This window comes from Mustela nigripes, unplaced genomic scaffold (assembly GCF_022355385.1).
Source record: "Mustela nigripes isolate SB6536 unplaced genomic scaffold, MUSNIG.SB6536 HiC_scaffold_461, whole genome shotgun sequence".
Classification (NCBI taxonomy): domain Eukaryota; kingdom Metazoa; phylum Chordata; class Mammalia; order Carnivora; family Mustelidae; genus Mustela; species Mustela nigripes.
In genome coordinates, this window is record NW_026739868.1 from 10,215 (window position 1) to 24,766 (window position 14,552).

At 36.8% G+C, this 14,552-nt stretch overlaps 1 protein-coding gene and 1 pseudogene across 1 annotated transcript; one reads left to right on the forward strand and one right to left on the reverse strand.

The window, feature by feature from the left end:
* Positions 1-1,763: 1,763 nt before the first annotated feature.
* Positions 1,764-5,872, forward strand: LOC132008595 (olfactory receptor 4P4-like; annotated as a pseudogene).
* A 5,870-nt stretch (positions 5,873-11,742) lies between these two features.
* Positions 11,743-12,693, reverse strand: LOC132008596 (olfactory receptor 4P4-like). The gene has a single exon (XM_059387219.1). It carries the CDS (start codon positions 12,691-12,693, stop codon positions 11,743-11,745), a length of 951 nt encoding a protein of 316 aa, XP_059243202.1.
* Positions 12,694-14,552: the final 1,859 nt, after the last annotated feature.

Below are 14,552 nucleotides of genomic sequence, written 5' to 3' on the forward strand. Positions count from 1 at the left end.
ATGTGCCCCTTTCTTGCTATTTTAATCATGTTTATATGTATATCATGTATATCTCTTTGTAATTGGTTTCCCTGAATTACAAACACATCTTATTTGTTTTAGAGGAACATTTTCTTCATTTTTTTGAACAAAGTCCTCATTGTGGTATTTGTAGGAGGAAGTGTATAAATTTACACCAGCTCTCAGAGTTAAGTCTGTGAAACCGGTTGCCAATGTGGGCGCTGGAGGAAGAAGTAGGGCCATTGGGGTATGAAGTCCCACACAGAAGTTTGCCACCCACTGTTCAATTCATTTATTCTGTGCTAAAGCAGACCTTAGGCGTCTTTGGCATTTTCTAGTTTAACCTCTGCTGAGACTTTGTTCTGTACTGTACCTCAGAATCTGTTTCAACAGGAAGCACATGATTTACCCCCTATCAATAATGAAGAGAAGAGAACTCTTAGTTTGTGTCCAACTCCTCAGAGTATAAAGTTATTAACCATGGCATAGCTATTTTTTTAAGACTGGAAAGGAACTAAGCCTTGTTTAGCTGTACATTGGCCAACTTTTCTATTGGGAAATGTCTCATCCCATAGAGTGAGAGGGAGGTTTGGGGATATATTCTCCCAGGTAATGTACTTTAAATAACGCCTGGAAATTAGAGAGAACACGTGTATATATTTCCAACACTAAAACCAATGAATATACAACTTTTGGGTAGAAAACAAACAAAAGCATTTTTCTGTTAGGGTCTGTAATAAATGGAGAGAGACTGATAGATAGGGAAGGTCAATCAAAGCTTAATTTCCCGCCAAGCATCGAGAATCAAACTGACGGGTCAGGGACGTCTCTTGCAAAGAGGCAACCCTTCCCAGCCTCACAGACTAACTTTTATAGAGGTAGGTTAGCCGAGCTATACACAGGTGGCCAATGAGATTGTAATACAAAGAGAAAACTGCATAGTCATGTTAGGTCACACACGGGCGGCCAATTGAATTACAATTCTTCCTAGTAGATAATGGCATAGCCCACTGATTGGCCGTCTCTACCTGGCCTGACCCACCCTTGTATCTGGGCTTTGCAAGTAAGTTCCTCTGGGAGGGGCAGAGTCAATCTAATTTTTCTTCATAAACAACAAACTGGCTCCCTCTGATTAAGTAAGCCCTTACATTTCACCATAAATGCTAATGATGATTTTATTTCCTTTTATTTTCAAAAACCAAGAGAGAAAGCTTTTCTTTATAAAGGAAATAGGAAAGTCCCAGAACCAGGACTTACATCGGCTGCTTTCATGGTGAAATTCATTAATCTTCTGTAACAAAATTAAGCATTTATTTTGACTCTATTGAAAACACCAGACACCGCCTTTTACTCAGAGATAATGAAATTTATCTAATGAGATCACCTGGTAAATAAAAATCCAACCAACATATTCTAAACGAACATGACTTTCAAATTTAAAAAACTTCTCACTCTCTCGCTACACACACACACACACACACACACACACACACACACATATGTATATATATACACACTTATATCTATATATAAATTAAATTTTAACTAAAATAAGCTTATATATATAAATTAAATTTTAATCCATAAGTATGTTGATTTCATAGGTGTATTTCTCTCTTCAAGTTTTGCTAACTTTCCATTACATTGATACAATTCAATACTGATCAATATTACATCCCCTCTTCTTCTTCTGTTACATTGAACTGTTGGCAGGAAAATTGATCCTCTTCTCCATTTGATGGAGTCCTCTTTTTCACCAAGCCATGTACTACTTCCACAGCCACTTATCCTCTATGGACATCTGCTATACCTCTACTGTCACACCCAAATTCATTGGTGACCTACTAGGAGAGACAAAATCCATCTCCTATGGTAATTACATGTCACAACTATTTGCCATGCATTTCTTTGGGAGTACCGAGGTCTTTATTCTCATAGTCATGGCCTTTGATTGCTACGTTGCCTCTCCGCTATGTGATTATCATGGACAGGACAAGGTGCCATCTCCTAGTGTTGGCTGCTTGGGCTGGTGGGGCTCTCCATTCTTTTCCTCAGTTATTGATGGCAATTCAATTGCTGTTTTGTGGTCCTAATGAAATTGATCACTACTTTTGTGATATCTTCCCTTTTCTGAGAGTTGCATGCACTGATACTTACATAACTGTTGTCCTTGTGGTTGCCAATTCAGGTATGGTCACCTTATTAACTTTGTTGTCCTGTTTGTTTCTTATGTCATTATATTTAGTCTATGACATCACTCAGCTGAGTGAAGACACAAAGCCCTCTTCACCTGTGGGTCTTGTATCACTGTCGTCAGCTTATCATCAGGCAGATGAGGCTGAGTCTAAATCACCTGTGAATAGTCAGTGAGCAGATAACAAACAAGATGGGAAACATGTTAAGAAGGCACATGATGAGGTGAGCACCTGGTATTATATTCAACTAATGAATCATTGAACATTACATCAAGAACTAATGATGTACTATACCATGGCTAATTGAATTTAAATTTTAAAAGAAGACTGGAAAGTACTGTGTGAGGGTAAACCACTGTAAACAACAATATGTCTTTCATTACATTGTCAGTTTTATTATGGAGACACAAATAAAAGCAGAATATATACCATCCTCTCTGATAAACACTAAATGTTGACCAGACACATTGTACGATACACATAGTGATTGCTTCTAAGTAATCAAATAGTGAGATTACATTTTTTAAGTTCTTGAATCAATTGTTTTTTTAAATGTAAAAGATAAAAATAATACAAATGGCTATCAGACACATGGAAAAATGTTCATCATCACTAGCCCTCAGGGAGATTCAAATTAAAACCACATTGAGATATCACCTTACACCAGTTAGAATGGCCAAAATTAGCAAGACAGGAAACAACATGTGTTGGAGGGGATGTGGAGAAAGGGGAACCCTCTTACACTGTTGGTGGGAATGCAAGTTGGTGCAGCCTCTTTGGAGAACAGTGTGGAGATTCCTCAAGAAATTAAAAATAGACCTTCCCTATGACCCTACCATTGCACTACTGGGTATTTACCCCAAAGATACAGCTATAGGGAAAAGAAGGGCCATCTGTGCCCTAATGTTTATAGCAGCAATGGCTACGGTTGCCAAACTGTGGAAAGAACCAAGATGCCCTTCAACGGACAAATGGATAAGGAAGATGTGGTCCATATACACTATGGAGTATGATGCTTCCATCAGAAAGAATGAACACCCACTTTTGTGGTAACATGGACAGGACTGGAAGAGATTATGCTGAGTGAAAAGTCAAGCAGAGAGAGTCAATTATCATATGGTTTCACTTATTTGTGGAGCATAACAAATAGCATGGAGGACATGGGGAGATAGAGAGGAGAAGGGAGTTGAGGGAAATTGGAAGGGGAGGTGAACAATGAGAGACTATAGACTCTGAAAAACAATCTGAGGGCTTTGAAGGGGCAGGGGATGGGAGGTTGGGGTACCAGGTGGTGGGTATTATAGAGGGCACAGATTGCATGGAGCACTGGGTGTGGTGCAAAAATAATGAATACTGTTATGCTGAAAATAAATAAAAAACAAATTAAAAAAAAGATAAAAATTAAAAAAAAATAAAAAGGCTTTGCTATACATTGCTTCCTTCTTCTGATTTTCCCATGTAATTTTTGCTTTTCCTCTCTCCCACATAATGAGAGTTTTTTATTCCTTTCTTTTCTTGTCTTCCATTTTCCAACAGCCCATTTATCAATAATAAGGTCATTCCAATTATGGTATCACAAGTCATTGATTTTATTTATCTACTGAAGATGCACACCAAAGATCTCGAATTAAAAAAAAAAATAAAAAAGAAAGAAAAAGAAAAAGAAAAAGAAAGAAAGAAAAAGAAAGAAAGAAAAAAAAAAAAAGGACTCTACCTGGCCACCTTTTGTGTTCCCTCTACTACTTCACCTTAGAGTTCCTGAACCCAAACCTGATACTACTATAAGATACAATTTCCTTCCTATTCCAAAGCTGGAAGAGCACATGGCAGTCACACTATAGTCTTTTCGCCTTTAGGGAAAAAGAGACTTTTTTTTTTTTTTTCAGATAGGCAAATGTAGAAAGTTTATACCCAAGATAATCAAGCACATTACTGTTGATGGTGGATTTGCAACACTTGGACCATGACCTGTCTAGAAATGCCTTTGGGAATATAATTACAGAAAGATTTCACAGACCTATTAATTCCTATCATTACCAATTAAGTTTATTCTGTTCCTCTGAGTCAAATTGTGTTCAATGATAAGCATAAAATAAATGGGTCTTTCTAGGAACTCAAAACTGTGTAAGCATTTGTAGGAATATAAAATCGCTTTTCTTACTTTTTCTTCTGAACTATTATTAAGCAGTTTAATTCACTTTCAAATTCCTAGGCTACTTCCCTGAGGGATGAGGATCCACTTTTTGCATCACTAAGACTTAGTGAATATTGGAAGGCCACTAACCTTATAACCTGTAGAAGGCTTAGGACGTGTTGAGATTGTAAAAATATTTGCAGAGAATTCATCTGGATGTGTTTGAATTCCGGGACTGTAACTCTCTGCGTTTGACTCCAGGTTTTGGTACTAGACACAAACTGGCAGAGTGAGTATGTGCAGAGAATGCTTCCTGAAGCAGCCCCAAATCTAACCAGAAAGCCACTCAGACCTTATGGTTAGTGAATTACCCTTGTCACATTGGTTTGGGAAGGGTCCCACCACACATGTGCTAGGCTGCTTGTGTGTTCTTTATATGTATTCTATGTAATTTCATTCTAAAGTATATAACTTCTCTTGCAGCATATGACAATTTGATTACTATAGAAGTGTTTTACAATACTTTAGACTTAATGGCACATTATTTATAAACACAATTCCCTTTTGGGGAGAGCAAAATAGTAGAGGTAGATAAACCGTATTTAAGTTGGCACTGAATTTCACTGTGACCGCAGATCTTAAATACAGACAGTCTTCCATATAACTATTTTGAAACAGGGTAGTTTAACTTTGAATATGTACAAAAATGAAGATTTTCTTCTATTTCAGAACATCTGCCATCCTAAAATAGACTAGTTTCACCTGAGGAAACTCAGCCACTTATCCTCTATGGACATCTGCTACACCTCTACCGTCACACCCAAATTCATTGGTGACTTACTAAGAGGAACAAAAACCATCTCTTATGGTAATTGCATGTTCCAGGTTTTTGCTGTGCACTTCTTTGGGAGTAGTGAGGTCTTTATTCTCACAGTCACGGCCTTGGATCGCTACATTGCCAGCTGTAAACCTCTCCACTATGTGATTATCATGGACAGGACAAGGTGCCATCTCCTAGTCTTGGCTGCGTGGGCTGGTGGGGCTCTCCATTCTTTTCCTCAATTATTGATGGCAATCCAGTTGCCCTTTTGTGGTCCTAATGAAATTGATCACTACTTTTGTGATATCTTCCCTCTGCTGAAAGTTGCCTGCACTGACACCTATATCACTGGGATCCTTGTGGTTGCCAATTCAGGTATGGTCACCTTAGTTACCTTTGTTGTCTTGTTTGTTTTCTTATGTCATTATTTTATTTAGTCTAAGACATCACTCAGCTGAGGGAAGATGCAAAGCCCTCTCCACCTGTGGGTCTCATATCACTGTGGTCAGCTTATTTTTTGGGCCTTCAATCTTTGTCTACCTTCGACCTCCAACCACTTTCCCTGAGGACAAAATATTTGCTCTGTTTTATACCATCGTTGCTCCTATGTTCAATCCCTTAATCTATATGCTGGGGAATACAGAGATGAAGAGTGCCATGAGAAAAGTTTGGTGTCAAATATTATTTTCAAATATTAAGAATAGTGAAGAAACGTATAACTAAACACATTTATATAAAAACGGACTTCATGTGAGTAAGTGAGGTAAGAAATATTTCAAGGTCTTTATATTCCATCACTGTCATGAATGGAATGCATGGAAGAAAGTGGTACTAGAAAGAAACTTAGCACAATAGCTAAATGAATCCTAACTCCCCCATACCAGAATTAACTGAAAACTTAATTTTATGGAGTATTCAGTGGTATGGATAGGGTCATTTGCAGGAAGCAAACAAACAAACCAATAAACCAAACCTCTCTGGTCTAAAGCAGACAAGGCAACACTATCTGATCAGTGAATTATCAAGTCAAGACAATTTTAATGATAATTCTATTAAATATCCTGGACTTATATGCAAGTCCACATAGTGATACACATTCTGCACTAGTGATGAAGTTTAAATCTAAAACTAAATCTTGACTTTATTTTTCTTACTTATTTTTTATCATCATGTTCTAGTTAGCCAATATACAGGGCAACAATTAGTTTTTCATTAGTGTTCAACAATTCCTCACTTGCATATAACACCAATCATCATGAACATCTTTATGATAAAACATTCACTTGTAGTTCCAGTAGTGGCATTCAGAAATCAGCTGTGCAATAAAAAAATCTGTATAGAACCAACTTAATTTTTTCTTTCTTTGTTTCTTTGTTTCTTTTTTCTTATCTTCCTTTCTTTTTCTTTTTCTTTTTTTTCTTTCAAACCTCTCTTAAAGTGGCTCCTGGTGATTAATTCTTCTGAATTCATATTAGAAATAGAGAGACTAAGAGTCAAGAGAGACTAAGAACCAAGAATTGAGGATGCTAAAATCATAATTGCTTGTTTTTGCACCTATTTAACAGAATATGAAACATTTTCCACAAATCTTAAGGGACTTAAAAATAAAATTGATAAAGTAAAAATTGATAAGTATGTGGGAACAAAAGCCCAGCAAAAGACAGATTAAGACATGGTCTAACACTAAAAGCAAGCCATATGTCATTTTCCAAGCATATTTTGATTGCATATGGATGTTTATAGCTGTTTTATTTATAACTGTCAAATGTCAGAAACAACCAAGAGGTCTCTCCATTGGTGAACAGACAAATAAATTGTGATTTTCTGGCCAATCAGTGTTATTCAGAACTAAAACCAAATGAACTATCAAGCATGACATGATACATAGGAAACTTCAATGTGTATGACTAAGTGTAAGAAGCCAATCTGAAAAGGCTACCTATTATGTGATTGCAACAATATGAATCCTGGAAAAGGCAAAACAATGGAGACATTGACAATATCAGTGTTTGCCAAAAGACCAGTGTGGAGGGTAGAATGAACAGACAGAGTTCAGAGGATTTTTAGAGCAGGGAGCACATCTGTATGTTAGTACAGATACAAGTCCTTATGCATATCAAAACCCATAAAATGTACTACATCAAGTGTGAACCTAATGAAAATATTTGGGGAGATATTTACATGTGAGTGTAGGTTCCTTTGATGGAAATGGATGTATCACTCTGGTGGGAGAGGCTGTCTGTGTGTGGGGACAGGGGTATTATGAGAAATCTTTGTACTGTCTGCTCAGTTTTGCTGTGAGCCTAAAGCTGCTTAAAAAAATAAAGTTTATTGATTAAAACTATATACTATGTCATGGGCAGATATATCAAAGCTTGTAAGTGGAAGGAAAGAGACATCTGAAAAAGATTTTCCAAAGGGGGGAAAAATGTGGGAAGGCCTTTTTTGCATGCTTGATAGGATTCAAAGAATGGTTGCTTAAGAAACACAGCAAATGTCCTTATAGAGATGTTAGATAGCAAGATTTTATTTAAAGGAAGATGGTAAAAGCGTTGAAAGTATTTTAGAATACGTAAGTAAAATGCAAGAGCTGCAGTCAGTCTGGGGGCACTGTACAAACAAGTATAAAAAGCAGAAAAATATAATGAGGACAGTGAAACTCACCAGAGCTGTTAGAGCAGAGAGGGAGTGGGCAGATTGTCTCAGCAGTTATACACAAAGAAGCAAAGCTGTCATGAGAGTAAACCTTTTCTCCCAGGTGTGTTCTACCTGTTTCATAACCTAGCTGGATCAAAGAAAGCTGTCTCTGAAAATGAAGTAGAAGTTCAGATATTTACACAACAAATTCATTTTAAAGGGCTCTTTAATTAGTGGATATCATTTGTTTTCATTATCATGCTGTCTTAATATTCTAAATTTCTCTTTCAGAACACTATTAATGATCAAAATTATTTGCACATAATATTGATCCAGGTTAATGACATTTTTGCCACAAATCTAGACATACATTCCAAGTTAGTGAGACTTCAGCATTCTATAAAATCAACAGCTTTCACAGAAATGACTTCAGACTTCTTACTATGGCTTTCATGTTTAATAAGTTGAGAACATCGTTTTTTTGAATTGAGATATAAATGATGTATAATGTTATATTAGTTTCTTTAACATAATGTATTGAGAATAGTCACTGCAGTAAGTGTAGCTAACATCCATCACTGCACATAATTGAAAATTATCTTCTTGTGACAAGAACTTTTTGGATACCAGACGTTCTCATTTTTGTTGCACAAAATCCTGCCTGAAGATTTGAAGACGTAGATTATAGAATTACCCCATGTCAGAATCTAGGACTAATAGGAAAACCCATGCGTATTTGTTATTATTTAAGACTTAAGCTATTTCCAAAATATCTCCACTTCTGTGTTTATTGGTATGACAACTTTGACAAGGGTTTCATGTTATAAGAATGGAAATATAAGGGGCACCTGGGTGGCTAAGTGGGTTAGGCCTCTGCCTTAAGCCATATCATGATCCCAGGGTCCTGAAATTGAGCCCCTGGCTGGTGCCTGCATCCACCTCTCTCACAGGAGGGTGTTGGACGCGACTCAGACTCTAGTGGCATGGTGTGCACAGAGAGTGCAAAAGGCTGTAGTTGTGCAAGCTGACAAAGCTCCCTCACCCTCACAGCAGCAGCCACCCAGACACTCTCAGGGGCACTGGCCGCTCAGGGACTAAGACGTAGATTCTTCGCCTCACTCTCTCTGGCTCAGCACCAGCGGTGGCTGTCCTGGGTCAGGGGACTTAAGCCCCTGTCCATAACTGCCCTGATTCCCACAATTTCCCCCCACAATTCTTTGCTCTTTTTGAGTGCTTTCAACCAGACTCCAAGTTAATGTTGGTCCCCAAACAAAGGGCACTTTCATTTTGGGATATTACTATCCAATGGGTCGCTTCTGGTGGCTCCCTCTCCCTTTTTTTATCTTCTGATATCAGTACGGTGTTCCCACTCTGCTTTTCCTGCCCACTGGAATCTTCTGCCCCTGTAGAGATGCAGAAGTGCATAATTCTAATCTCAGGTTGATTTCATGGGTGATCTAAGTTCTTTGGTAGGTAATCAGCTCACTTTAGCGTACAGGTTGAAACAGTGCCTCCTCCTACTTCCCCGCCATCTTTTTTCCTTTTGTGATGATATATTTTTAAATTAGGAATAAATCCCAGTAGAAATGGTTAGGATTTCTTAAACTACACATTTGCAACCTTAAATATTTCTGAAATATTCTATGCTCACATACAGAGCAAAACATCCTATGAAATACTTCTATGTATTTAACTGACAGATATTTTTGAAGATAGAAGACATTGTGGGGCACCACATAGCTTGATTGGGAGTGTATGCCTTAGGCTCAGGTCATGGTCCTGGGGTCCTGGGATCAAGCCCCAAGTCAGGCACCATGCTCAGCAGGCAGCCTGCTTCCCTTTCTCCCTTTAACTTTCCTCCTGCTTGTGTTCTCTTTCCATCTCTCTCAAATGAATAAAAAACAAACAAACAAACAAACAAACAAAAAATTAAAAAAATATACAGTAGGCTGGAAAATGAAACCTAGAAAGAACATCTGGCAAGTAGATAAATAATCTTAGTTCAGAACATTTTTTGTGGGCTTATTATATCATATGTTTATAACTTTTCTCTCAAAATATTGTGGATCATGAGACAAAATAAATGATAAAAGGTTTTTGGTTTTGTTGCATAACGTTCTTTGCAGTGCTTATTCCTTATCCTTGAGACCCTCAAGTCCCCCCCCCACACACACACACAGATTCAATCACACACACACAAAGGTACACATATACATGTTAGATCTTTACACTTAAAAATAATCCAAATACTTTTTGGAAATATAGTTACATTTAACCAGAGCAAACAGACCTATGAATAAATAACCAGTCAGAGGAAATTCTGTGAAATGGACATAATCTTTCCCCTAGTATTTCAGAGGTTTTCATGGCTTTAAAAAAAAAAAAAAAAGAAAAGAAAAGAAAAGAAAAAAAGAAAAGAAAGAGGAAAAAAAAGTATTAGTTATATATATATATATATATATAAAGTTCTCAGAGTTGAAACATCCAAAGAGGATTCTGGCATCCCCAGACAGACACTACTGCCTCTATGTGTGTTCTTGGATTTTGCCTTGGCACTGGGGCAGGAATACCAAAATCAATCAAACTCTGGAAGCAATCCAATCATTCTGCTGAGAAAACACAAGTGTTTGGGCAGAGAGAAATGTCCAGGCAAATGGGAACCAAAACATGAAGCTGAGATTGGATTAAATTTTTTCAGATTCTTCTAGGAATTATTTTTCATGCATCTCCTCTTCATGTTACTTACTAAGATGATTTGCCATTTCTTTATTTCTTTTTCTTTTTCTTTTTTTTTTAAATTTACTTATTTGACAGATAGAGATCACAAGTGGGGGGGGGGCGTGGGAAGCAGGATCCCCACTGAGTCAAGAGACTGATGTGGGGCTTGATCCCAAAACCCTGAGATCATGACCTGAGCCAAAGGCAGAGGCTTAACCTACTTAGCCACCTGGGCGCCCGGATGATCTGCCGTTTCCATTCATTTCCGTGATTTGTGTCACAGGGTGTTTTGATTGAAGTTTGAGCTCTTATTTGTCTTTAGTTTATGTTTTACTTGTGTACATAAGAAAGACTGGATCTGATAAATAGTGACTTGCTTACTAATTTCTGGCATTTTATGATTCAGTTCCTTTATGGATTTTTAAAAAATGGATCAATATGTAGAAGAGCAGTGAGTATATTTTAAATACTTTGAGTAACTGACTTTATCTTTACTAATTTATTTTTATTTACAATATGAAGACAAGAGAGATAAAGTCAGAGAATCACTTTAAATCAGATTTGATTATGCGAACTTATTGATCTGTGATTAATTTCTAAATACAAGTTGAGTTCATTTAGGTGAAGATGCTATCATGAACAAAACTTGGTCTTAAAATTGTGGTTTTTTTTTTAAGATTTTATTTATTTGACAGAGATCACAAGTAGGCAGAGAGGCAGGCAGAGAGAGAGAGATGGGGAAGCAGGCTCCCTGCTGAGCAGAGATCCCAATGTGGGGCTCGATCCCAGAACCCTGGGATCATGACCTGAACTGAAGGCAGAGGCTTTAACTCATTGAGCCACCCAGGTGCCTCCAAAATCATGGACTTTAACAACTCCTTTGCTATACAGAATGCTTTCTCATGTGGTCTAGCCACCAAACCTGAATTTTCTAATACAAAATTATTAAAATTTTCTTTTTCCATCACAGTTCACAACTTATATAACATTGTCTTAACTGTACATATAACTGATTTTGTGCCTGTACACTTGTTCTTACCGTCTCAAAGCCTAAAAAATTAACTATGTTTTAATCTTATTTTTGTATGATTAAATTAATATTTCTGTCTAGTTAGTATTAAGTTATTATTAATAATAGTTATTATTAAACTCTTAAGTCCTAAGTTCCGTCACTCATAAACATGATACCAGTTGAACAAGTAAACTTTGTGATGGTTTCCTCTCTCTCCTGTGCACGTCTAGCTGGCCCTTTGTTTAGTTAAAAAGATGTTGAGCCCTGATGTTTGACACCACGTTTTTCTCATGGCCTGTTTCATCTCTGTATTTCTCAGCGTATAGATTAAGGGATTGAACATAGGAGCAATGATGGTGTAAAATAGAGCAAATATTTTATCTTCAGAGAAAGTGGTTGGAGGTCGAAGGTAGGCAAAGATTGAAGGCCCAAAAAATAAAGCTATCACAGTGATATGAGACCCACAGGTAGAGAGGGCTTTGCGTCTTCCTTCAGCTGAGTGATGCCTTAAACTGAATAATATAATAATATAAGAAAAAAACAAAACTGCAAATGTCACTAAGGTAACCAGTCCTGAATTGACAACCATAAGGACACCAGTGATGTAGGTATCGGTACAGGCCACCTTTAGCAAAGGAAAAATATCACAAAAGTAGTGATCAATCTCATTAGGACCACAGAAGGGCAACCTGATTACCATAAGAAATTGAGGAAAGGAGTGGACAGCCCCACCAGCCCACGCAGCCAAGACTAGGAGATGGCACCTTGTCCTGTTCATGATAAGCAGGTAGTGGAGAGGTTTGCAGATGGCAGTGTAGCGATCAAAGGCCATGACTGTAAGGATTAAAACTTCAATCATTCCAAAGAAGTGCATTATGAAGACCTGTAACATGCAACTACCATAGGAGATGGTTTTTCTTTCCACTAGCAGGTCAGCAATAAATTTAGGTGCAATGGTAGAGGTGTAGCAGATGTCCATAGAGGATAAGTGGCTGAGGAAGTAGTACATGGGTTGGTGCAAAAGAGGACTGCATTGAATGGAGACAAGGATCAGAAGGTTTCCTGCCAACAGGACAGCATAACAGAATAAGAAGAGCACAAAGCAAAATATTTGCATGTTCTGGTCATATGAAAGTCCCAAGAGAATGAATTCTGAGACATTCCTCTGGCTCTCCATGTATTTCAGACTGGCATAGATTGTAAACAGATGGGTTAAATATCTGAAAAGAAAAATAGGAATCTGCATACAAAATTAGCAGCATGGCAACAATACTATCAAATTTACCCAGAGGAAATTGATATCATCGAGTACATATTATTTATTCCTGATACCTAGATTTATGCTTCTTTTTTTATTTTTCTAATTTTAGAAATCTTTTGGAAAATTCCATTACAGGAAAAATGATGTAATTTTCAACAGTACCGTCCATGATGATGGAATAATCAAATATTAGGTTTATGTTAAAGCAATAATTTTATTATTATTAGTTGTATTAATTAGATAACTAAAGGACTATAATTTACATAGTTAAAAATTTGCACATTTTAAAATGTACATGTTTATGCATAGGTGAAACTCTTTTTCTTTCAGGATGTTCTGGACAAATTCTCTTTTATTTGGGAAAATATCCTCAGGAATGAAAATTTATTAAAATTATATCAGTTTGTGAAGTGCCAGGGTGCCTCAGTTGGTTAAGTGTCCAACTCTTAATGTTGGCTCAGGTCATGATCTCAGGGTCATGAGATAGAGCTTTGTATTAGACAGACACAAGCTTTGTGCTGGGTGTGGAGCTGCTTAAGATTTTCTCCATCTTCCTCTGCCTCTGCCCGCACATCTCTCTATCTCCATCTCTCCTTCTCTAAATGAATGAATAAATAAATAAATAAATAAATAAATAAATAAGATTATCTTCCTTGCCTTTGGACAGACACTATCAATAGCATATTTTAAACTAAAATACCGGGGCACTTGGGTGGCTCAGTGGGTTAAGCCTCTGCCTTCGGCTCAGGTCATGATCTCAGGGTAATGGGATCGAGTCCTGCATTGGGCTCTCTGCTTGGCGGGGAGACTGCTTCCTCCTGTCTCTCTCTGCCTGCCTCTCTGTATACTTGTGATCTCACTCTGTCAAATAAATAAAGAAAATCTTAAAAAAATAAAAATAAGAAAAAATACTAAAATACTATCAGGCACATTAAAAGCGATTCAATTTGTAAAAAAATAAAGAACCAGTTTTTTCATTTCTCCTATTTACATTTTACAAGCTAAATAAAATTTGTTTTAAATTAATCTAAATTTGTGATTGCAAGTGAAAAATGAAATATGTAAAGAATTATATTTACACTGTTTATATTTCATAACTTTTCCTAGGAACTTCAGTATTTTATGCGTGATCTAGGGAATAAAATTAAACAAAGAATATGATAAAGAATGTAGCTCAAAGAGAGTTGTTTCAACGCTCAGCAACTAGATTTTACATCAGTGAATGGATCAAAGATTCACAAATTTGCATCTTTCGCAGAATCTTGAGACTTTATTTATATACAGAGAAAGAGCGTTGGATAGACAGAATATACTCTGGGAGCTCTTTTAACCAACACTGAGGAAATAAATGTCACTCAGTGAGATGCAGACACTACAGCACAGCTTTTCTCTTTATCTAACCTGATGTAACTACCATTTCTGGCCACCCTGGGTGAATATTTTAAAACACAGAATGCTACTATAGCAAAGGTATTTAGAAGTCATCAAATCCACCAAAAACTCAAAACCTATGATTCTAAGATCATTTTAGGTAACTGATGTAGCATTTTTGAATAATGTATACTATAAGAAACTCATTTAATTTATCATTCAACTTTAATTTCATTAAGAAGAAAAAGAGTCTATCTATTTCTACTATGACTTTGATACCTCTGTCAGGCTTCCTAACCTCTCTCTTGTTTTTAATAAAACAAACTCAATTATCAGTTCACTGTGTTCAATAGAGAATGGTACTTAAGTAGATGTTAATAATTTTATGATTCTTGGATCAATTT